This window comes from Saccopteryx leptura, chromosome 4, assembly GCF_036850995.1.
Source record: "Saccopteryx leptura isolate mSacLep1 chromosome 4, mSacLep1_pri_phased_curated, whole genome shotgun sequence".
In the NCBI taxonomy this organism is placed as follows: Eukaryota; Metazoa; Chordata; class Mammalia; order Chiroptera; family Emballonuridae; genus Saccopteryx; species Saccopteryx leptura.
The window spans coordinates 191,085,834-191,110,737 of NC_089506.1; the positions used below are offsets into that span (position 1 = coordinate 191,085,834).

The following is a 24,904-nucleotide window of genomic DNA, read 5'->3' on the forward strand; positions in this document are numbered from 1 at the left end:
TTGAAAAAGAAAATCAGAATCTGTTTTTATTGCTGTACCAGAATGACTCACTATTTGGAAGAGATGGTAATGTTAGTACAAAGCAAATTGAAATACACAGATATCTGAAATGACTTCACAGTAATGTGATGTCCCAATAAGTTAAGGAACAGCTCGTGCACTGACCGCTTTCTCATTTCATGTTCTTTACAAAGTCTTCCCCTTTCTTGATGGAGGCTTTCAGCTCAGGAATGGCTTCAGCTATCATCTTCTCTTCGAAAGGGGAGACTTTGCCGATGCCTAGATTCTTCTCCATGCCCTTTTTCTGAAAGAGAGAGGCACAAAAGTTTTACAATGAAGTTAATGAGTTTGTTACAGAAACCTGATCAGCTTGTAACTTGATCAGCTCTGCCCAGCTATCTACCCCGAGGGGCTGCAAATACCCAGAGCTCAGGCCTCAGAGGGTCCCAGGCTGGGATCCGGGCTCTGTCACTATGAGCGAACCCCGGACAATGGTTCCCATGCCAAGTTTACTTCCTTATCTATAAAATGGGCATATTAATTACCTAAAGAGAGTAATTAAAAGCTGTGAATACAAATAGGCAACGTGGCACATCAAGTACTCAATAATCAGTAGCACTAACGTTATTCTTCCCGACACAGAGCATAATTTTGGGCTCTAGTCTCTTAATCTAGCTGGTAGAGTCTGAACTAAAGAACTCTGTTTCCACAGAGCCCCCACCTCAAGGACACATACCCCCAGCAGCAATGGTGTGGAGAAATAGGGACAGTCTGTTTCTTGGGACTTAACAAAGGAACATTCGACAACTCCTTCCTTTCCGTTGATTGCATCCACAAGGGAAAAGACAAACCGGGCTCCAGCATATGCCATGGACAGGGTGGCAGAGCCTAGGAGAACACAGAAAGGTTAGCCAAGCTAGCACAGAGACCGTAAAATCCAGGTAAGCCTGCCATGCCAGCTAAATCAAGCAGCTGTAAATCTCTAGGTTTAGTCGTTGAAAATTTAGGTCAGCATTCTTCAATTCAGATTCATGAATGGCATGACTTAGCTTTGCCAACCTCAAACACTATTCCACTCCACCAAGCAATCTGAGCTGCCTTCTGAGATAGAGTTGTCTATCAAGCAAACACACAAGAAACTTAGAAACGGGTCTGCTCCTTGCCCAGCCCTCCGCAGTCTTCAACTCCTGAACTCTTAACAGCGCCCTGGCATCAGCACCGCACGCAGGAACTGCCTCTAAGAATGTACCTGCTCCAGCTTTAGCCTTGACCACTTCCGTGCCGGCCTCCTGGATCCGCCCAGTAAGGGCTGTTAGCTGGTCCTGGGGGAAGTCCACCTTGGGAGTGCACTGCAAGCCAAAGTCAGAGGGATCCCATGAGCAGTTCTGGCTCCAGTCACCATCCCCAAATCCTGTACCCCGCACTCTCCTCACTCGACCCACTGAGAGTCCTTCACTTTACCACTACATAGGAAAACAAGAGCCTTTCTTTCCTTCCTTTCCTTTCTTCTTTTTTTTCTTTTTAAGTGAGAGGCAGGTAGGCAGAGAGACAGACTCCTGCATGGACCTCGATCAGGATCCACCTGGCAAGGCCCTTATTGGCAATGCTCTGCACATCTGAGGCCACCTCTCCATTGCTCAGCAACCAAGCTATTTTAGTGCCTAAGGTGAGGCCACAGAGCCTTCCTCAGCACTAGGAGCCAACTTGCTCAAACCAATCAAGCCATGCCTACAGGAGAAGGAAGGAGGGAAGGCGGGAGAGGGAGGGAGATGGAGGAAGGGAGAGAGGGAGAAAGAAAGAGAGAGAGAGAGAGAGAGAGAGAGAGAAGGGGTAGGGGTAGAGAAGCAGATGGTTGCTTCTCCTGTGTGCCCTGACTGGGAATTAAACCCAGGACTTCCACACACCAAGCTGATGCTCTATCCACTGAGCAACCCAGCCATGGACAAGAGCCTTTTCTTTAAAGAAAAAGTCAACTTTGTTGGAAGATGTAGTGAGTTCCCTAATTTTTAAAGAACTTTTTATATTTTGGACTAATTTTAGATTTAAAGAAAAGCTGTAAAAAACAGTACAAAGATTTCTGTCACCCAGCTTACTCTCATGTAAACATCTTACACAGCCACAGTGCTAATATGAATAGGAAATGAGTATCAGTACATTGCTAACTAAACTACAGACCTTGTTTAAATTTCACCAGTTTCCCCACTATTATCCCTTTTCTGTTCCAGGTTCCTATTCAGGATGTCACTGGCAATCAAATTAAGTCATTTCTATTCTCTAACAGTTCCTCAGTCTTCCCTTATCTTTCGTGACACTGGGCAAGAGTACTGTCACTCATTTTGTAGAACGTCCATCCATTTGAATCTGTGTTTCCTTAGGATTTTTTGTAAGGTTATGAATTTTTGGCAAGAATATAAAATATATATTGTGTCCTTCTCCGTGCATTATACTCAGGGGTTATGAGGCTGATTTGATACAGCTTTGCCTGCTCTGACATAATCAGAAATCCATTAATGTTTCTACCAGTTTTCATTGTGCTGGAGCTGGCTGCTTTGAGCACCTTCTGACTACACTCACTCCAGATGGCTATGGACCCTTGAAATGCTGGACCCTGACCATAAGCGCCACACCAGTCAAGAAACTCCCAGGCCTGACCAGTGGTGGCACAGTGGACAGCGTGTCAACCTGGGATGCTGAGGTCCCAGGTTCATTTGAAACCCCGAGGTCTCCAGCTTGAGCGTGAGCTCATCTGGCTTGAAGCCCAAGGTTGCTGGCTTGAGCAAGGGGTCAATGGCTTGGCTGGAACCCCCTCCACTCCTTGGTCAAGGCACATATGAGAAGCAATAAATGAATAACTAAAGTGCAGCAACTAAGAGTTGATGCTTCTCATCTCCCTTCCTGCATCTCTCTAACCAAAAACAAATAAACAAACAAGAAACAACTCCTAGATAACCGAGGTGGGGTTGCATCCATAGCAGAAATCCTCTCAAATAACAGATGGGCAGATCTGTGTCAGTCTGTTCTGAGCATACAGTTTCTCAAAGTGAAACCTCTAAAAGGTGCTCATGATTTTTTTTTTAATTTTCCTTAAGTGAGATGCAGGGAGGCAGACAGACTCCTGCATGTGCCCCAACTGGGATCCACCCAGCAAGCCCCCTATCGGGCAATGCTCTGCCCATCTGGGGCCACTGCTCTGTTGCTCGGCAACCAAGCTATTTTGATGCCTGAGGCAAGGCCAAGGAGCCATCCTTGGCACCCGGGGCCTGACTTGCTCCAACTGAGTCATGGCCATGGGAAGGGAAGAGAGAGAAAGGGGGGGGGGGGGGAGAGAGAGAGAGAGAGAGAGAGAGAAAGGAGAGGGGGAGAGGTAGAGAAGCAGATAGGTGCTTCTTATGTGTGCCCTGACCAGGAATTGAAGCTGGGACATCCATACGCCAGGCCAATGCTCTACCACTGAGCCAACTGGCCAGGGCCAGGTGTTCATGATCTTAAAGCTTTCTAGCAAGGTCACACACTAACCTGAGAGATCAAGGGGATGATGGTTTTCCCAGCATGGCCGCCAATGACAGGAACATTAACTCGAGCTGGATCCAAACCCTGATGAACAAATTGTGGAGCTTGATTAATTTTTAACAAGCTCTTTTGAGTATAAAAGATCTACCCAAAGCACCAATATTAGAAAAATTCACAGACCTCAGAACAAAACAAAGAAATCAGAAAAGAGACGGACTTGAGCTTTGCTTAGATCTACCACAGCCCCACCCCATAGTCTAACATCAGTTTGAACACATGCAGCAAGGAGTAACTTGTCATCTTGTGAGGTCACTCGGAGGTTTACCCTTTATGAGTTGAACACTGCCTCCTTGTAGGCCCCTACATTGACCCCATCAATCTGATGTCTTCTCAGAATCAAAGTACGACAGTCCTTTCTCACAGCTCATGTTATTCCCACGCACAAACCCAGACTCATGGGCCCACACTTTGTCACAGAGAACAAGTCAAATTCCCTTTCCCTCATTTCAGAGTAAAGTTCAACAATGCCAGGAAACCCAAGGGTAGAAGTCTGCCAACTCAAAGAGTGATCAGGACAGAAAAAAAAAAACTGGGAAGGCTCAGAACACCTTGGCTCATGAGTGTCCTTGCCGAGAGAGGCTGGTTCATTTGTTAAACTGATGTACAATGCTCCCAAGAATCTGTGACCCAGGTATTTCTTGTGTTAAAAAAAAAAATTAAAATCTGGTGGGAGTCATGGGATGGAAGTGAGCAGTCCCAAAATGACATCACCTCTCCAAATGCCACAGCTGCTGAAGAAAGCAGCCCTAGGTTAGGAGCCTGCCTTGTCCAGGAAGGGAGACCCAACCTTTAGGGGGCAGGCACAGCAGGACCAGCTGAACGGAGCAGGAGCTCAGAAGCCAAGGCACTGTTCTGGCCACCAGGGACACCAGCATGAACAGACAAAACCCCTGCTTTCGAGAAACTTACTGTCCAATGAGACAGATACAAAGGGACGTCCCAACCCAAGGTAAGATGGCCACAAAAGGTTGCTACAGAAGCCAGAGGAGCACTTTATCAGCCTGGGAACGCTTCCTGGGACAGACCTAACTTCATCTGGGAAGGAACAAGACTTCCCCAAGGGAAGCATATTCTGGGCAAAGGGAACAGAGGCCAGGGGGTATAAATAACACATATAACATCAGCAGAGTACGAAATGTATACCAGAAAATTTCTGCGAGCCTACTGGAAAGGGAAGGTGGCAGTAAAAGGGGTCCAGATGGCCGAGGGATGAGGGATGAACCAGGTGCAGTGGTACCTTGACACACGAGTTTGATTCATTTCATGGTTGAGCTCGTGGCTCAATTTGCCCATGTGTCAAATCAAATTTCCCCATTTAAGTTAATGGGAATGCAATTAACTTAAATGCCATTCCGGCTCCCCAAAAACCACACAAATTTTTTGTTTTATATGCTTTTAAATAAGAAAATGTACTTTATAAATAATAAATATATACACACACACACACAGAGTAAGAGAGAATGTAAAGAAATAAACTGGTTTATGAAGTGTATTTACCTTCAAGGTCAGGTAAAGATGCATGCTGGCAGAAGGGGAGGAGACATTAGCATAACAATGGCCCTTCCCAAGCAGGAAAGTAATTAGCAATTTCACAGACAAGCTGCCCAGCGCCATTTTTAACAATAAAAGTGAGCAAACTCAAAAAACACAAATTACAAACTCATTTGCCCAACACTCGTGATTCAAATATCCACTCGTGACTTAAATAAAAAATCTCGCGAGTGACTGCTCCTCTCTCAAACTGCTCGTGATTTAAAGTGCTCGTGTGTCAAGGTACCACTGGACTAGGAGCTTAAAGGTCAACTTTGAGTCTTTAGGAATTGTTCAAAATGTCTGATAGCCTGAGGTAGAGAGCAGTTCACTTAACTGAAGCTTGTCAAGCACTAGAGGGCACAAGAGGAGCCAAGACGCCCCTTCCTCCACCTCAAACAGCAAGGCTTCTTGGCTCAGACAGCACTATGTAATATGACTTCCTGTAAGACTACAGCAGCCACTGTGTGGCTATCGAGCAGCTGAAATTTGGCTAATGTGAAGGAGGACTGAATTTCTAATTTTATTTATCTAATTTATAGCTACATGTGGCTACTGTACTGTGCACAAGTAGAGGCCCAGGGGAAATGGTGTGCTGTGAAAATTGGTAGCATATTGGGAGCCCTAAAGAATGGGCACCACTGCTTGTGAGAAGCTGGGGTATGAGCCTCAGGAAGCTGGAACCCTGGCCTGCCGGCCTGTGCCCTTTTTGTTTTACTGTGATCTCCTCCACAAGGCCTTTCCTGACTCAATCACAATCATTCTGTATTCCAGTAATCGGCAAACCGCGACTCACGAGCCACATGTGGCTCTTCCACAAAATACCAGGTGCGGGTGCTACCTCAATAAGGAATGTACCTACCTATACAGTTTAAGTTTAAAAAATTTGGCTCTCAAAAGAAATTTCAATCATTGTACTGTTGATATCTGGTTTGCCGACCACTGCTATATACATACTGAACTGGTTTAAATCAGTGGTCCCCAACCCCCGGGCCGTGAACTGGTACCAGTCTGTGGGCCATCTGGTACCGGTCCGCAGAGAAAGAATAAATAACTTACATTATTTCCATTTTATTTATATTTAAGTCTGAACGATGTTTTATTTTTAAAAATGACCAGATTCCCTGTTACATCCGTCTAAGACTCACTCTTGACGCTTGTCTCGGTCACTGATACATTTATCCGTCCCACCCTAAAGGCCGGTCTGTGAAAATATTTTCTGACATTAAACTGGTCCGTGGCCCAAAAAAGGTTGGGGACCACTGGTTTAAATGATCTCCCCACTCTGCAGAGCTCCCAAAGCCTGGGGTCATGTCTTCTGGAATTCAGAGATCCTCACACCTAGAATGGAGCCTGAGGAGCATGTCGCAGTATGAATCAAAGTGGACTGTCATCAACACTTCAGAGGCAGAACTGTCTGGTGCACAGAGGAGTGTGGGCATTTCTCACTAAACTGGTACATGACCATGTTCCCTACTTTAAAGAGGCACCCCTTATCTGAAAAGTCAGGAAAAAAAAGGTCGTCTGAAGTTCAAGAAGGAAAGTATTTGGGGCCAAAGTAAGCGGTTCTGCTGGAACTATAACAGAAAAATTAGCGAGTTGTGAAAGGCACAGAGGACACCAGACCTAGTGCTGATACCAATCCCACTTTAGGATGAGTCCAGCAGCTCAATCAAGCAACCCAAGAAGAAGCAGACAACTGGCAAGATCAGAACCCTCCGAGGGGAGCTACCACAGGTTACCCAAGAAGGGTGGTCACAACTATAAAATAATTTATATAATGATTAGCAGGTAAATCCTCTTAGTACTAGTTTTTAGAGGCATTGAACTTGGGAAAGTACAACTCACTCTGGTCAATGAAAACCCAGGGAAAGCCTGAACTTTTGACTCATCAGGGAGAAATAAGAAGAGTGAGCCGAGTCCAGTCTGAAGCTGGCTGCTTTAAACCTGCAGGGGACTGCCACTTAGATTCCTCAAGAAATGTGAGAGCTACTTCCCACCAAGGGGTTGAGCTATTAAAAATGTAAAACTCCCAAGTTTCAAGTAACCTGTAAGTGCCCTGGTACCTTCTATGCCCATGAGCCAAGCATGGCCCAGAGCAGTTCAGAGGATACCTGATGTGGCTCTTACCTTCAGTTCTGCAACGAAAGCGTTGGCTCTGACAACATCCAGGGTTGTCACTCCAAAGATCTTATTGGGGTTGTACACTCCATGTTTCTTGAAAACTTCAGCAGTGATTGGGATGGTCGAGTTAACCTAATAAATCCAAGAGACAGGCATAATTTACCCTGATTCTGAGAGCACGGCCATATACCATCAGGAACGGGACATAGTGTGTGGACTTCCTAGTTCACCAGAGAGCTTTCCTCCCTCCACATAAACAAAGAAACCCTGCAGCAGACACTCTTGCCCTTGGTGGCCTCTGAATGCAGAATTCAAAGATGCATGAGACCCTTGAAACTTAAAATACATGGTGATGGCTCCACAGGGCATCTTTGGCTCTAGCTGGAACTTACACCTGAATAGCCAATGCTAACAACAGACAGCACAGCACAGGGGTAAAAGCTCAGATGACGTAGGGTCAAATCCCAGTTCTGTTACTCCACATGGTAACCCTGGGCAAGCTACTTCAACTCCCCAGGACTTGGGTTCTTTATCTGTAAATGGGGGAGAAAACTACCTCAGAAGGCTGTTGTGAAGATTAAATGGCTTAATATATGGCAGGTGCCTAATGCTTTACCTGATTCATACAAACAACAAAAAAACCCCTAGCAAGACATGTATCAGGCACTAGTTAGCCACTCCCCAACAAAATAAGCAAATGTGGCCCTGGCCGGCTGGCTCAGTGTATAGAGCTTTGGCCCGGCGTACGGACATCCAGGGTTCAATTTGCAGTCAGGGCTCTCAAAAGAAGCAACCATCTGCTTCTCTTTCCCTTTCTCTTTCCCTTCCACAGCCAGCAGTTCAACTGGTTCGAGCGTCAGCCTAGGCGCTGATAGCTCTGTTGATTTCAGCATCGGCCCCAGATGGGGGTTTACAGGGTGATCCCAATTGGGGCACATGGCAGCAATCTGACTATCTCCCCTCCTCTCATGTAACCCCCCCCCAAAAAAAAAGCAACTGCTTCCTACTTCTGACCAACTAGCCCCGAGCAGGCTGGGAAAGGCAGGATCCTCTTCTCGGAGGCCACTGTCATAAGCTCTGGGTGCTTACCAACAGTGATGTTCCTCTATCAACATCACGATCACGGCACTGTCACTCAGCTCCTTCCCACACTCAGAGACCAGAACCCAGAGTCAATCAGGAGGGAGGAAGGAATGGGGCTGCTGTTAAATACAGCCTTGGGCCTGCTAGGGCAGGCGAGGGGGCCACGGCTGTCTTCTCAGGATATACAGCACTCAAGAGTCTCTGAACTGAAGAATAAGCTCCCTGCGAGCAGGACCTTGTGTGGCTATGTTATACGATAAATGTGTAAGTTTGAGAGGAAAGGGAAAGATAACATCGGGGAACCAGGAATTGTAGGCCCTGGACAGAACACAGTAAAAGGAGTTCACAGGCTACCACAATGATGGCTGAAAGAAGCCTTAAGAATGGACTTGTTGGCCCTGGCTGGATAACTCAGTGGTAGAGCATCAGCCCAGTGAGTGGATATACTGGGTTTGATTCCTGGTTAGGGCACACAGGAGAAGTAACCATCTGCTTCTCCACCTTGCTGCCACAGCCATGGCTCAACTGGTTCAAGTGCATCAGCCCTGGGCGCTAATGACGGCTCTGTGTAGCCTCCACCTCAGGTGCGAAAAATAGCTCAGTTACCAGCATGGCCCTAGACTGGGGCTGCCAGGTGGATCCTGGTTGGGGCACATGTGGGAGTGTCTATCTCCCCTCCTCTCATTTGGAAAAGAAGAGAGAAAAAAAAAAAGACTTATGTTCCAGATAGAGAAACTAAAATTTAGATAAGGGAAGTGATCTGCTCAAAAGCATACAGTTAATTGATAGAATAACCAAGTTAAAACTCACTTAGTCCATGTCAGAAGGAATCCTTAGGAAATAAATGTAAGGACTGCTTTTTAGTTCATCCAACTTACCATTTCACTATGTTAGTCTGATTATTCTCCTTCTCACACATTAGCACACTTTTGCTGTGAGCTTTCATACAGTATCAGCAGTCTACCTGACAGCAGCACTCACCGGATTAGCAATGATGCAGATCATGGCTTCAGGGCAATGCTGGGCACAGGCAGCAGTCAGGGTGGCCACAATTGTGGCATTGGTGTTGAACAGGTCATCCCGTGTCATGCCTGAGAATGATACAATTCAAGATATTCACAAAGGACAGAACATATTTCTAAGTATGTGTCAAGTGCTGTGTGTAAGCTGTTACAGGAAATTCAAACGTGAGACCGGGTCCCTGTTTCAAATTAATTTATCTTGTAAGGAAAACAGTCCAGTGTGACAGGTGCCCAAACTGGTCTGTGGGGTTAGAGGGTGGAGGTTGGGGTTTGGGGCTGGGAATCAGGAAGGGTGCTATCTGAGGAGGATCATCAAAGGTCAGGAAGAACTCCCAAGGTGGAGACAGGCGGAAGAAAGGGCATTCCAGGCAGGGGGGAATGCAGCAAACTGTGGAGGCCTTGATCTTTACCTCATAGGCAATACAGAGCTTTTGGAATTTTTCTGCAGCAACCACTTCCTCATCTGACTTGCAAGGAGATGCTAGGGAAGATTTCAGATACACACCTGGTTTCCTCGGGACTCCGGCCGGAATAACCACCAAATCACAGCCTTTCAGGCAGTCTGGCAGCTGCTCAGGTCCGAGGTAGCCTAGAAAAAACACCCATTAGAGCAATCTTACTGTTTGTGACCTGCAGGGGCTAGCACACCTGTGGAGACAGAGCCCAGAGGATGGCCCCACCTGCGCCCAGTGCTGACCACAGGCCACAAGAAAAGCTGGCAGGCCCACCTACGATGTTATTCCTTCCCTTGGGGACTACCACCCTGTGAGTTTGAAATGTCCCCCCTTCACTGTACTTTTTCTCCAGCCTCCATTTGCACAGGCCCCAGATTCAGAATGGATTAACCCTTCAGGTGTGCATAAAGCCAAACCCAGTCAGCTGCTAATCTCTACTCCCTAGCATCTGTAAGTTCTTCTCAGCTCCCAGTCAGAACATGTGCTTATTTTGTATCATAATCATCCTAACAAAAATTCCATTTCAGGGTTGAACTAGAAGGTACGCTGAAGGCCATGAAAAACACAAAACAAAACGAAACAAAACAAAACAGGCCCTGGCTGTTTGGCTCAGTGGTAGAGCGTCAGTGCAGTGTGTGAATGTTCCGGGTTTGATTCCTGGCCAGGGCACACAGGAGGAACGCCCATCTGCTTCTCTACCCTTCCTGCAGCCACGGCTCGATAGGCCCCAGGCACCGAGGATGATTCCATGGCCTCCGCCTCAGAAGCTAAGAAAAGGCTCCGGCTGCAACAGAGCAAAGGCCACATGATGGGCAAAGCATCATCCCCTAGCGGGCTTGCCAGTTAGATCCTGGTTGGGGTGCATGTTGAAGTCTGTCTCTGCCTTCCCTCCTCTCACTAAAATAAAAAATAAAAAAACAAAACAAAAAAAACCCTGTGCTGATAAAAACAAAAACAAAACAAAACTATGTATTAGTATCTATTTTGCTTATTCCTTGCACCTGAGGAAAATAAGGTCTATTTACAAGGATTTCAATGACCAAAATCTGCTTTGATTTTAACTTCTCCCTTTTTGCAGGCGCTTTCAGAAGCTCAAATTTGAAACAAATTCAGAGGGTATGAAAGGCTCATGAACATGACTTGATAGCCTCCTGCATTGTTTATATCTTTCTGGACAGTAATTTGGTACTTTATAGTAAAAGCTTTAAAATAGTCAGACCTAGTAAACCTACTTTTAGGACTCTAAGAAACAACATAGACCAGGTGGTGGCGCAGTGGATAGAGCATCGGACTAGGATGCGGAAGACCCAGGTTCGAGACCTCGAGGTCGCCAGCTGGAGCGTGGGCTCATCTGGTTTGAGCCAAAAAAAGCTCACCAGCTTAGACCCAAGGTCACTGGCTTGAGCAAGGGGTTACTTGGTCTGCTGAAGGCCAGCGGTCAAGTCACGTATGAGAAAGCAATCAATGAAAACTAAGGTGTCACAATAAGAAACAAGATATAAAGTTGAGGGTGTTTACCATAGCATATATATTTATAGTTATAGTAGAGAAAAACAGGAAAGAGCCCAATGGTCAACAGTATGGGAATAATAATAATAAATAGCTCTGGCTGGCTGGCTCAGAGAACATGTGGAAGTCCCAGGTTCGATTCCTGGCCAGAAGTGATCATCTGCTTCTCCAACCCTGCCCCCTTTCTTTCTCTTCCTTTCTCTTTCTCCCCCCCCCCCCCACCGCAGCCATGGCTCCATTTGAGCAAGTTGGCCCATGACTCCATGGCCTTGCCTCAGGCATTGAAATAGCTCAGTTGCTGAGCAACGGCCTAAGATGGGCAGAGCTTGGCCTTTTAGGGGGGCTTGCCGGGTGGATCTCGGTTGAGGCACATGCAGGGATCTGTTGCTCAGCCTCCCCACCTCTAAGAAAAAGAAAAAAAAAGAAAAAAAGAAAGAAAGAAGTGGTAAATTATAATATAGCTTTAAAAAATGATGTTATCAAGAACTTGGTGACCTGGGAAATGTTGCTAAGATGTGAAATAAAATAAGCAGGGTATATAATTATACATAATTATGAATTACTTCTTGAATAACATACCTCTATTTCCCGAACATAAAATTTCCAAGGTGACCATGCTTTGGAAAAGCTGGCAAAGGTAACCCTGGGTGGAAATTGGCCAATGGCATGGGAAGGTGACCCGCAATGCCTAGGAACAGCATTTCTTACTGCCCCGAGTCCCTTTCCCATCCTCATATTACTTTTCAAGTTAGAAAAAATTTCAAATGGGAAGATCAACATTTATTTTTCTGAAAGACACCATTATTTATAATTTTATACACTCAAGCCCCAAAAAGTGTGATTATTTGTAAAAGTTAATTCTAAACTGAACATACTGAACACGGAAATCTCTGAACCAAGTCTCTGAACCTCTAGTTTCATCTAAGAATCTTACTCTAAACTTGGATCCTCGTCTACTGGGGAGAAGGGACGTTAAGTTCCCCAGGGCCAGCATGCCCAGTACCTTTCACAGTTGCTCTGGTCTCAATGTGGCTCAGGTCTGCGGCCACTCCGGGTGTATGAGCAATATCGTAGAGGGTCAGTCGGCTCACCAAAGGGCTGTTCTTCAGGAGAAGAGAAAGGGGCTGCCCAATTCCTCCGGAAGCCCCGAGCACGGCTACTTTAGCATTGTTCTAAAAAGAGCCACAGAGAAAAAATTCTTAAGGTAAAATCAGCATTAAATGGATTCACAATAAAAGGAAAGCTCCTGCAAAGTACTGCACTGGCCTACTTTATTGCACAGGTGCCAAAGGAAGATACAACTGTATTTCTACCAGTTCAAAGATCCAGTTTCCTTCTGAAGTTAAGCAACTTGCCTCAGGAACACGGAGGAGAACTCACAACTACAGAGGTTGTGACAGGGTCACACTTCAAACACCCTCTGAAGATGAGCTTTACTCATTCAGGCTGAACAGCAAGCCTTATTTGCAATCTGCAATGGTTTTTTTTGTTTTGTTTTTTACAGAGAAGGAGAGAGAGTCAGAGAGAGGGACAGACAGGCAGGAACAAAGAGAGATGAGAAGCATCAATCATCAGTTTTTCACCGCAACACCTTAGTTCAGTGGTAGTCAACCTGGTCCCTACCGTCCACTAGTGGGCGTTCCAACTTTCATGGTAGGAGGTAGCAGAGCAACCAAAGTATAAATAAAAAGATAGATTTAACTATAGTAAGTTGTTTTATAAAGATTTATTCTGCCAAACTTAACAAAAATCCGACATAAAGTACTTGGTAATTATTATTATATGCTTTTTGTTTTTTTTTTTGTATTTTTCTGAAGCTGGAAACGGGGAGAGACAGTAAGACAGATTCCCGCATGCGCCCAACCGGGATCCATCCGGCACGCCCACCAGGGCGACGCTCTGCCCACCAGGGGGCGATGCTCTGCCCCTCCGGGGTGTCGCTCTGCCGCGACCAGAGCCACTCTAGCGCCTGGGGCAGAGGCCAAAGAGCCATCCCCAGTGCCCGGGCCATCTTTGCTCCAATGGAGCCTTGGCTGCCGGAGGGGAAGAGAGACAGAGAGGAAGGAGGGGGGGGGGGGTGGAGAAGCAAATGGGCGCTTCTCCTATGTGCCCTGGCCGGGAATCGAACCCGGGTCCCCCGCACGCCAGGCCGATGCTCTACCGCTGAGCCAACCAGCCAGGGCCTATTATTATATGCTTTAACTTGCTGTTAACTCTGCTTTATAAATTTTATAAAGTAAAATTTACTTTATAATTTTTATATACTTTTACTTTAAAATTTACTTTATAATTTACTATATACTTTTTTTTTTTTTTTACAGAGACAGAGAGAGAGTCAGAGAGAGGGATAGATGGGGACAGACAGACAGGAACAGAGAGATGAGAAGCATCTATCATCAGTTTTTCGTTGCGACACCTTAGTTGTTCATTGATTGCTTTCTCATACGTGCCTTGACCGTGGGCCTTCAGCAGACCGAGTAACCTCTTGCTGGAGCTAGCGACCTTGGACTGAAGCTGGTGAGCTTTGCTCAAGCCAGATGAGCCCACACTCAAGCTGGCGACCTCAGGGTCTCGAACCTGGGTCCTCTGCATCCCAGTCCAACGCTCTATCCACTGTGCCACCGACTGGTCAGGCGATAATTTACTATATACTTTTTAAAAGTTACTTCTCTACTTTATAAATCACCATTACGCCCTGGCCGGTTGGCTCAGCGGTAGAGCGTCAGCCTGGCGTGCAGGGGACCCGGGTTCGATTCCCGGCCAGGGCACATAGGAGAAGCGCTCATTTGCTTCTCCACCCCCACCCCCCTCCTTCCTCTCTGTCTCTCTCTTCCCCTCCCGCAGCCAAGGCTCCATTGGAGCAAAGATGGCCCAGGCGCTGGGGATGGCTCCTTGGCCTCTGCCCCAGGCGCTAGAGTGGCTCTGGTCGCGACAGAGCGACGCCCCAGAGGGGCAGAGCATCGCCCCCTGGTGGGCAGAGCGTCGCCCCTGGTGGGCGTGCCGGGTGGATCCCGGTCGGGCGCATGCGGGAGTCTGTCTGACTGTCTCTCCCGTTTCCAGCTTCAGGGAAAAAAAAAAAAAAAAAAAAAATCACCATTACTGTGGAACCAGTGGGCAGTTAGAAAATTTTACTACTAACAGAGATACAAAAATGGGTAGTAGGTATAAAAAGGTTGACTACCCCTGCCTTAGTTGTTCACTGATTGCTTTCTCGTATGTGCCTTGACCGTGGGGCTGCAGTAGACCGAGTAACCCCTTGCTCAAGCCAGCAACCTTGTGTCCAAGCTGGTGAGCTTTGCTCAAAACAGATGAGCCCGCGCTCAAGTTGGCGACCTCGGGGTCTTGAACCTGGGTCCTCCGCATCCCAGTTCGATGCTCTATCCACTGCGCCCCACCCAGTCAGGCTCAATCTGCAGTTTTAAAAACTGTAAACAAACATTTATTGAGCACCTACCAATGGACTAGTCATCAAATGTGGGACCCCTGAAGGCTCTGGAGGGGACGAGTAATGAGATGTGAAAGGAGCTGAGGACAAAAAGAGCTATGTACTGTGTGCAGGAGGGATGGGGTGGCGATCAACTGGCTGGGGATGAGGGATCAGGGAAGATTCCAGCACAATCTCAACTGGAGCCTAAAGCAGGATGAGGAGGAATTTATATGTGTAAAAAACTCCTTTTTTGGCCCTGGCCGGTTGGCTCAGTGGTAGAGCGTCGGCCTGGCGTGCAGGAGTCCCGGGTTCAATTCCTGGCCAGAGCACACAGAAGAGGTGCCCATCTGCTTCTCCACCCCTCCCCCTCTCCTTCCTCTCTGTTTCTCTCTTCCCCTCCTGCAACCAGGGCTCCATTGGGGCGGGGTTGGCTTGGGCGCTGGGGATGGCTCTGTGGCTTCTGCCTCAGGCGCTAGTGGCTCTGGTTGCAACAGGGTGGGTGTGCCGGGTGGATCCCCGTCGGGCACATGCGGGAGTTTGTCTGACTGCCTCCCCATTTCCAACTATAGAAAAAAAGCTCCTTTTTTATCCTGGCTGGTAGCTTACCGTCCCTCCATCCTTCCTTCTCTCTTTCCTCCCTCCCTCTCAGTTCCCAAACTTTAGTATCAGAATCACCTGCTGAGCTAAAAAAATAAGAGAGGGCCAGGCTCCTTCATGTAGGATCTGGCCTAGGACACTTATTTTTCTACCAAGTTCCCCAAGTGATTCTGATACGCACCACAGTTTGAGTTCACTATCACTCCACAGCAAGAGGCAGAAGAAGAAGCAGCAGTTGGCCTGGGCATGTCAGCTGGGAATAGTTTAAAAAGTGAGTTTAGTAGGAGGTTCCAAAGAAACCAGACTGCATCACTAACATCTGAAAGGCCAGAACTAGAAGCTTCCATATCACTTTATTGGTGAGCTTATGGAAACTAAAGTTATACAACTTGACTTTCAACAATCACTTCAGAGCTAAGCAGATCTTATGACTGGTCATCATCTAATCCCACTCATTTTTTAAAAAACAGCTTCATTGAAATGTTATTTCCCATACAGTAAAATTTACTCATTTAAAATGTACAATCTAATGGTTTTTAGTATATTCATAATTGTACAACCATTACCCTATAAAGAAACGCCATACCCAGAGACTTTCTCCCCATTTCCCTACAACCCCTGGCAACCACTAACCTACTTCCATCTCTATGGACTTGCTTTTGCCTAGTCTGGATATTTCACATTTGAATGGCATTATACAACATGTGGCCTTTTGTTCTGCCCTTTATTTTTATTTCCCTTTTGTGGCAGAGACAGAGAGAGTCAGAGAGAGTAACAAATAGGGACAGACAGACAGGAAGGGAGAGAGATGAGAAGCATCAATTCTTCGTTGTGGTCCTTAGTTGTTCATTGATTGATTTCTCATATGTGCCTTGATGGGGGGGGGGGGGGCTACAACAGACCTAGTGACCCCTTGCTCAAACCCAATGAGCCTGCACTCAAGCTGGCGACCTCGGGGTCTTGAACCTGGGTCTTTCCAATCCCAGTCCGACGCTCTATCCACTGCGCCACCGCCTGGTCAGGCTTGTTTTGGTTTCTTTTACTGAGAACACTGGGGAACAATTTTTTTTTTTCATTTTCTGTTGCATGAGGTTTTAGAACTGTTTCTATATATTTCTGCATCGCTGATTCCAAATCTGAAATCCGTTTTTGGGTGCATGCTCTAGTTTTTATGCAATTTTAATTTCTTTTTGTTAATGGCATGCATTGGTTTTTAAATTGGAGTTAAAGGGCAACGACTCTTGAATTGAAATTAACCACAAGGCAATTAGTGTTTTACAAACATCACTTTTACATAATTGTAGTTGTTTTAAAATGTAAAAAATTATCATCTGATAAAAACACCCTCTTACTTTAAGATTAAATCATGGCTTCTTCAAGTAGGCATAAATGTAAGAATAATCCTGACACCTTCTGTTCTATATGTGGCTGTTAACACACTTCAATGTCAAAGGCGCAAAATTTCATCATTTGTAACACGTGCATATATTGCCTATTTTCAAGTTCCCCTCGGCGATCAAGACAAGAATTGAGCCTGACCTTTGGTGGCGCAGTGGATAAAGCGTCGACCTGGAATGCTGAGGTCACTGGTTCAAAACCCTGGGCTTGCCTGTTCAAGGCACATATGGGAGTTGATGCTTCCTGCTCCTCCCCCTGTTCTCTCTCTATCTCTCCCCCCCCTCTCTCTAATAAAAATGAATAAATAAAATCTAAAAAAGTAAATAAATAAAAAATTTAAAAAAAAAGACAAGAATTGGGCTTCTCATATTGTGTGTCAAAATTGTGAGGAAATGCTTCCTGACTGGACAAAAGGAAAATGCAAAGGAATGCCTTTTGGTATTCCCATGGTTTGGTGTGAACCTAAGGACCACAGCAGTGACTGTTATTTCTGTCTGATCCATATGAAGGGCATCAGCAAGAAAAAATGGCATATGATCACATATCCTAATATTCCTTCAGCAATAGGACCTATCCCACACTCTGAGGCACTCCCAGTTCCAGTTTTCAATGGTTTTATTTCTTCTAAAGACGAAGAAAGTGAACATGGTGATCAAGTGTATTTTGATAAGATGCATGAGGAAAGAAATGGTTGTAGAATCTGAAGGGTCTTCTTCTGGTGCCAAGCAGTCATTAACCCCGCAGCAGTTTAGCCAACCCGAATTGAATGACTTAGTAAGAATGACATAAAAATTGTCCTCAACTTTCTGAAGTATGAGGAGCATAACTGGATTATTTGTGTGGATCTTAAAATGGTAAATTTCACCCTGGCCGTTTGGCTCAGTGGTAGAGCGTTGGCCTGGCATGCAGGAGTCCCGGGTTCGATTCCCAGCCAGGGCACACAGGAGAAGCGGCCATCTGCTTCTCCACCCCTCCCCCTCTCCGTCTCCCTCTTCCCCTCCTGCAGCCAAGGCTCCATGGGAGCAAAGTTGGCCCTGGCACTGAGGATGGCTCCGTGGCCTCTGCCTCAGGCGCTAGAATGACTCTGGTCTCGGCAGAGCAACGCCCCCTGGTGGGTGTGCTGGGTGGATCCCAGTCGGGTGCATGCGGGAGTCTGTCAGACTGCCTCCCCATTTCCAACTTCAGGAAAAAAAAAAAAAAAAAATAATAATAATAATAAAATGGTAAATTTCCTGCTAGGACAAGAGGGTTCACAAAATATCCTTGCTTTCTGTGTTTGTGGGACAGCTGAGCTCGGGAGAAACACTGGACACAGGAGGAGTGGCCGAAACGTGAAGCTCTGGAAGTAGGGATGCAAAATATTGTGAATGAACCTGTAGTTAACGAGACAGGATCATTTTTCCCCCACTTCACATCAAACTTGGCTTAATGAAGCAGTTTGTTCAGGCTTTGAATAGAGAAAGTGAATGCTTTCAACATATTATTTCTGCTTTTCCTGCCTTGTCTTTCGAGAAGATAAAAGCAGGTATATTCGATGGACCTCAAATTTGAACCCTCAGACATGACGAAGAATTTGCCAGGAAGATGAATGAGGAGGAGAAAGCAGCACGGCAGTCTTTTGTGGCAGTTACAAAGAACTTCCTTGGCAATAAAAAAGCAGAAAACTATGAACTTCTGGTCCAAAGGATGCTGTTGGCTTTCTGCGACATTGGATGTAACATGAGTGTTAAGATTCACTTCCTGAAGTCACCTTGATAAGTTTACCGAAAATCTTGGAGCTGTTAGTGATAAGCAGACTACTGCTGGAGCATCAAACGAAATTGTCCTCAACAAGTACACAAACACAAGAGCTACAAACGCAAATTTTTGCCTGAATAAAATTTAAATAAGTTTTGCACAAATTTTATGATTAAAATAAGTGTTTTAATATGTTCTATTTTGAAATTGTAGACAAATTCTGATGCAATCATATCTTTTAGTGTATTTACTGCATTATATAAATTATTATATTTTCACAAAGATGATGCCCAAGAAGACATTCTACTTCATTACGTTAAACTAAATATTGAAAATTTTACAATAAGATGAAAACCTAAAATCTTAAATTGCAAAAAAACTGTAGCTTACAGAGAAAAACTAATGTCAGATTTGAGATCAGCACACCTGAACTAGGTAAGAACAAGTGTTTTTGTGGATGCAACAAAAATTTTGTTCCCCAGTGTAATAGAATTTTCAAGGTTCATCCATGTTGTAGCATCTAACAGTATCCAATATCCTTTTTTAAAAAGATTCTATTTGTTGATTTTAGAAAGAGGAAAGACAGGAGAGGGGAGAGGGGGGGAAGGGGAGGGAAAGAGTGGGAGGACAGAGGAAAAGAGAAAGGCAGGGTGGAGGGAGAGAAAGGAGAGAGAGCAGGAAGCATTGTAGTACATAGTTGCTTATCATATGTGCCCGACTGGGCAAGCCCCGGGTTTCAAACCAGTGACCTCAGCATTCCAAGTCCATGTTCTATCCACTGTGTCACCACAGGTCAGGCAGTATCCCATTTCTTTTCATGGCTGAGTAATATTCACTGTATGGATATACCACATTTGTTTAGTCCATTCTTCAGATGACCAATTAGGTGTTTCTACCTTTTGGCTATCATGAATAGCACTGCTGTGAATATGCATGTTTAAGTTTCTGTCTAGACATGTTTTTAATTCTCTTGGGTATATACTGAGGAGTGGAGCTGATGAGTCATGTGGCAACTTCATCTTAAACCTTTTGAGAAACTGCTAGACTGTTTTCCAAAGTGGCTAATATTCATCCATTAAGGCTCACTACAATTCAGCAGGCACCAACTTTCTACCTGCCATGTGCCAGAACGATTTGCTAGCATCAGTAAGATCAGCAAACTAAAAGATGTGGAAACTTAATAAAAGCACCTAGTTAAGTGACAAGTGCCACAGAGACAGATACTAGGAAGAGCAGCAGCACAATGGGGGGAATAAAGTGTTGGTGGGGTTTTGAAGGATGAGTAATTTAGCAGGTGGATACTGGGGGAGATATGTAGTATGGCCCACTCAGGAGAAGCAGTCCCAGCAGTTCTTTATGACTTGAGAGCACTGTTGGATGTACAAAGGGGGAAAGGAAGAAGGTAGAGCCACACAGAGTCCTTGTAGGCAATGGACTGAAAATATACAGGAACGAAGTAAGGAGACTACTGTAATAGTCTAAGCATGATTGAAGGGTGAGATAAAGGCAGCAAGGATAGATGCGTTGAGTGATCTGAGGAATAGAACTAACAGAAATAAGTTATTCCCTTCCCTTCTTCATCCATCCAAATCTACAGGGAGTAATCTGGGGTGAAAACTTTTGGGCTCGAGCAGACAGTATTGCCTTGAAGCAATAGAGGGAACTGAGGAGGGGGTGAGGGGTTTGGGAGAAAAGATAATGAATTGTTTGCATGTTGAGTTTGGGCCACTTGAAACATTCAGATACACATGTGCCCAGTAGGTCCCTGGAAAAGGCTTGGTCTGGAGGTCACAGTATCTGCCCAGGGATTAATGAAAGCCATGGACATGGACAAGACACAAAAGGGAACAGAATGAAAAGAGCACTAGGGACAGAACACCAGCATTTAAGGGAAGAGGGGAAGGAAGAGGAGTCTGTAAAGAATGATAAACTGGTACTTAAGGCCACCCCAACCCAAGACATTAAAATAAACAAACAAACAAACAAATAATAAAATAAAAATTATGGCCTAACCAGGCAGTGGCGCAGTAGATAAAGCATCAACCTGGGATGCTGAGGACCCAGGTTTGAAACCCCAAGGTCACCAGCTAGAGCGTAGGCTCATCCTCCTTGAACCAGGGCTTAACAATTTGAGCTCAGGGTTGCCAGCTTAAACGTGGGATTAGACATGACCCCTTGGGTCAATGGCTTGAGCAAGGGGTCATTGGCTTGGCTGTATCCCCCTCCCCATTAATGTACATATGAGAAAGTAATCAACGAACAACTAAGGTGCCCCAACTGAGTTTATATTTCTCATCTCTCTCCCTTACTCTCTTTCTGTACCTGTCTGTCCCTCTCTAAAAAGTAAAAAAACTGATTCACTTTAGAGAAAGAGGGAGAGAGAAACACTGATCTGTTGTTCTAGCTATTCATGTACTGATTGACTGATTCTTGTATGTGCCCTGACCAGGGCTCAAACCCGCAACCTTGGTGAATTGAGATGATGCTCTAGAGTCTAACCAGTTGGGGCCACCTCAGACATTTTTAACAACCAATTCAATGACTGCTTCTTGGTGACCTTTCCTAAGGACAGATCTTATTATACAGTAATACCCTGCCTGAAACTCAAGTCATCCAGCAACCTCACTTACTGGCCATTTATCAGGGTCTGCTCTGTAGCAGGCAATGAGCTTCGTCTCTCCTCATTTAATGCCCACAACTCTATTAAGTTAATATTAACAGAATCATTTTACAGGTGAGGAACTGAAGTATAAAGGTTGTAATATAAATCAAACCTAGCAAGTAATGAAGCTGGAATACAAGCCAAACATAAGCAATTTGAATCCTAAATTTGGGCTCTTAATGAGTCTTAGAAAAAAACAGCCCTGGCCATATATATAGCTCAGGGGGTTAGAGCGTTGTCCCGAAGTATAGAGGTTGTCAGTTCAATCCTGGTCAGGGCACAAACAGGAACAAATGTTCCTGTCTCTTTTTTGCTCTCTCCCTTCTCTCTAAAATCAAGAAAATAAACATTGAAGAAAACAGATCTAAGTCCTGCCCTAAGGTCCACTCCCATGATACAAAAGACATTCTTCCTCTTTAGGTCTCACACAAGGCCTAACTAGAATTCTCGCCAATCTCAGTGATATTTCTAATCTAAACTCATAAATTAGAAGGGAGTCTATTCCTAGTTGGCAGGCAGGCAGGCCTCACTCATTCTGTTGCTTTCAGTGCGCTGAGGTGATGTTTTTGCTGGTATATTACAAAATTTCATCATCTTAGTTAATACTTATAAAAACACAGCCCTTAAGTTGTGGAAGCTTTACAATGAGGTGAGAATCCTGGTATTCCAGAGGTTAGCTCATCATATCTTTGGAAAAGATCTGTCTCCAAACTGATGACCTTTTCCAGGTTGAGGAGTAGTTGTCAACAGCACACTCACTGCTTAGCAACTGTTTTCAAAATGGACTTCCTTCAGTTACACATTTGCTTTTTAATGTCTTTTACAGTTTGTTTTTAAATTTCTATTTTGTTTGTGTTATATGTACTAAATACATATTTCTTTTGTTGTTGTTGTTGTTGTTGTTGTTGTTTTTACAGAGACAGAGAGTGAGTCAGAGAGAGGGATAGACAGGGACAGACAGACAGGAATGGAGAGAGATGAGAAGCATCAATCATTAGTTTTTCATTGCGCGTTGCAACACCTTAGTTGTTCATTGATTGCTTTCTCATATGTGCCTTGACCGCGGGCCTTCAGCAGACGGAGTAACCCCTTGCTGGAGCCAGTGACTTTGGGTCCAAGCTGGTGAGCTTTGCTCAAACCAGATGAGTCTGCACTCAAGCTGGCGACCTCGGGGTCTCGAACCTGGGTCCTTCCGCATCCCAGTCTGACGCTCTATCCACTGCGCCACCTCCTGGTCAGGCAATACATATTTCTAGAGATAAATATACTGAGGTTTCTGTGCTCAACATATTTTTACTGTAAAAGATACAGAATCCAGTCACATTTGACTCAAGCTCATCTTTCTGATACAGTGCCTCTCAACATCTCTACTTTTATGTGTAACAGGCATTTACTATATTTTATTTTATTATTTTGTATTTTTCCGAAGTGAGAAATGGGGGTGGGGGGGGGCAGACAGACTCCCGCATGCGCCTGACTGGGATCCACCCAGCATGCCCACCAGGGGGCGATGTTTGGCCCATCTGGGGCATTGCTCCACTGCAACCAGAGCCATTCTAGCACCTGAGGTGGAGGCCATGGAGCCATCCTCAGGGCAGAAGCAGAGCCAACTTTGCTCCAATGGAGCCCTGGCTGCAGGAGGGGGTTAGAGAGATAGAGAGAGAGAAAGGTGGAGAAGCAGATGGGTGCTTCTCCTGTGTGCCCTGGCTGGGAATCGAACCCGGGACTTCCACACCTGGGGCCAACGCTCTACCGCTGAGCTAACCAGCCAAGGCCAGCATTTACTATATTTTAAAGTCGACATATAAAACTGAGCTCCTGCCCTAGCCAAGTAGCTCAGTTGGTTAGAGCATCATCCCAACATGACAAGGTTGCGCGTTCAATCCCCAAAGCACATACAAGAATCAACCAATGAGGCCCTGGCCGTTTGGCTCAGTGGTAGAGCATCAGCCCAATATGTGGATATCCCAGGTTCGATTCCTGGCCAGGGCACACAGAAGTGACCGTCTGTTTCTCCTCCCCTCCCCCGACCTTCCCTCCCTACAGCCATGGCTTGATTGGTTCAAGCTCATGGGCCCATGACACCCTGGAGCCTCCACCTCAGGTGCTAAAAATAGCTCATTTGGGAGCATGGCCCCAGAAAGGGGTTGCCAGGATCCCTGTTGGGTGCATGTGTCAAGTCTATCTCCCCTCCTCTCACTTGGAAAAGAAAAAAAAAAAAATCAACCAATGGAAGCATAAACAAATGGAACAGCAATTCAGTCTCCCTTCTTCTCTCAAAAAACAAAAAGCTGAACTTCTGATATCCTTCACCTGCCCCAAACCAGTCTCCTCCAGCAGTCTTTTCCCATCTCAGCGAACCCCAAAGCCCTGGTGCCCTCCATGCTCCTTTCTCTCACCAAATCCTGTCAATAAATCCTGCTCTCTTACCTTTGGTCAGTTCCCTTCTCCCACTCCTCAGTATCAATCTTCATCACCTCCATCTATCTTAAGTTTACTCCCTCTCGTCTGGTTTTAAGTGCCACTTCTCACTCATTTTGGTATCCCCTGCAACACCCAGCCCTGGCAAGCATGGATACTCAATATCTTTATTTTTCAAATGAATTAAATGCACAGAAGAGTGATCTGAAGGACAGAAACTAAACAAGAAATTTGGGATCTCCTTAAATAATTACCTCTCTTTTGGGTGTGGCAATGTGGGCATCTCCTGGGGCACTTGGTAAAAATACTGAGGCCCAGGTCCTCCCCTCCTACAATGAATCTGGCCCTCTGTTGTCTATTAGCTTTCAAGTGATTCTGCCACACACCAAGAGTTTGAGAACCATTATCCTAGAAGACACAGCCAAAAATAGCATAGGCTTTAGTAGTTCCAGGCCAAGTAATGCAGTTGTTACAACATCTAGGGGCAGGTCCAGTCCACCCTAGCATAAAGATCCTTTAAAAAGGTACTTAAGAGGAAGCAGTCTTCAGGTTCTTTAAGTGAAGGCCTGGTGATCCAAAAGCCATTCAGTGATCGGGAGTAAGAATTTTAATCCTCTGACCAAATGACTGTGTAACTTTAGACCAGTTCTCTACCTTTGGGACCACGCCTCTCTATACTATGGCGTTAATAAGTACACAGTATTTGTACGGATGTTGCAAGAACAAGGTTATTCACCCAAAGTTGCATAGAAACATAAGTTACATTCGGCTCTAGAGTCCTGGCTTCGCAACACTGAAGGAGTGCAGTCTAAGAGCAGGCCCCAGAGGGACCCCAGGGACAAGCTGGGAGACGAGAAGTGCACTGGTTCTGGACTTGCGCTACCTCCCCTACTTTCTCCTGTACTTCCCCCTCCAGTATCAGAGCCGGCTTAGGGTGCCACAGACGCTGGCCAGTACCCATTGGCACTGCGGTGCAGGCAGGCCCCCGGGTCACGACTGCTCCCGAGCCAGAAACGCACGTGGCCCAGGCGGGTGGGTTCCGCCTACAGCCAGCCCCCTCGTAGGGCCTACCTGGGCCGAGGTGCTGAAGCTACGGCGAAGAGCAGCGCCGGCAGGCCGGGCGAGGGCGGAGAGCATGGCTAGTGCGGGCAGGTAGCGGATCAGCAAGCGAAAGGGCTAACGCCAGGGAAATGACTCCAACGACCTCCACACTGCTCAGGGCCTCCAGGCTTCACTTGGCCTGGTCTCGCGAGAGGGGGCCCAGCTTCCGGTCTCGCCCCGCCTCCCAGATCTCGCGGTATCGCGGCTACCTCCGACTGTCGCTGAGGAGGCGGAGGGACGCTCCTGGTTCAGTTGGGAACGCAGTTTG

General features: G+C 45.9%; 1 protein-coding gene and 1 non-coding gene across 2 annotated transcripts; one reads left to right on the top strand and one right to left on the bottom strand.

The window, feature by feature from the left end:
- Positions 1-24,794, bottom strand: MDH2 (malate dehydrogenase 2). Its single transcript, XM_066382356.1, has 9 exons — positions 24,607-24,794; positions 12,297-12,465; positions 9,835-9,918; positions 9,289-9,398; positions 7,231-7,356; positions 3,517-3,594; positions 1,250-1,349; positions 737-888; positions 1-304 (listed from the first exon to the last, which is right to left on the bottom strand). Exons 1-9 carry the CDS (start codon positions 24,670-24,672, stop codon positions 173-175), a joined length of 1,017 nt encoding a protein of 338 aa, XP_066238453.1. The 5' UTR covers positions 24,673-24,794; the 3' UTR covers positions 1-172.
- Positions 23,031-23,106, top strand: TRNAI-AAU (transfer RNA isoleucine (anticodon AAU)). The gene has a single exon. It is a non-coding gene; the product is annotated as a tRNA-Ile (tRNA).
- Positions 24,795-24,904: the final 110 nt, after the last annotated feature.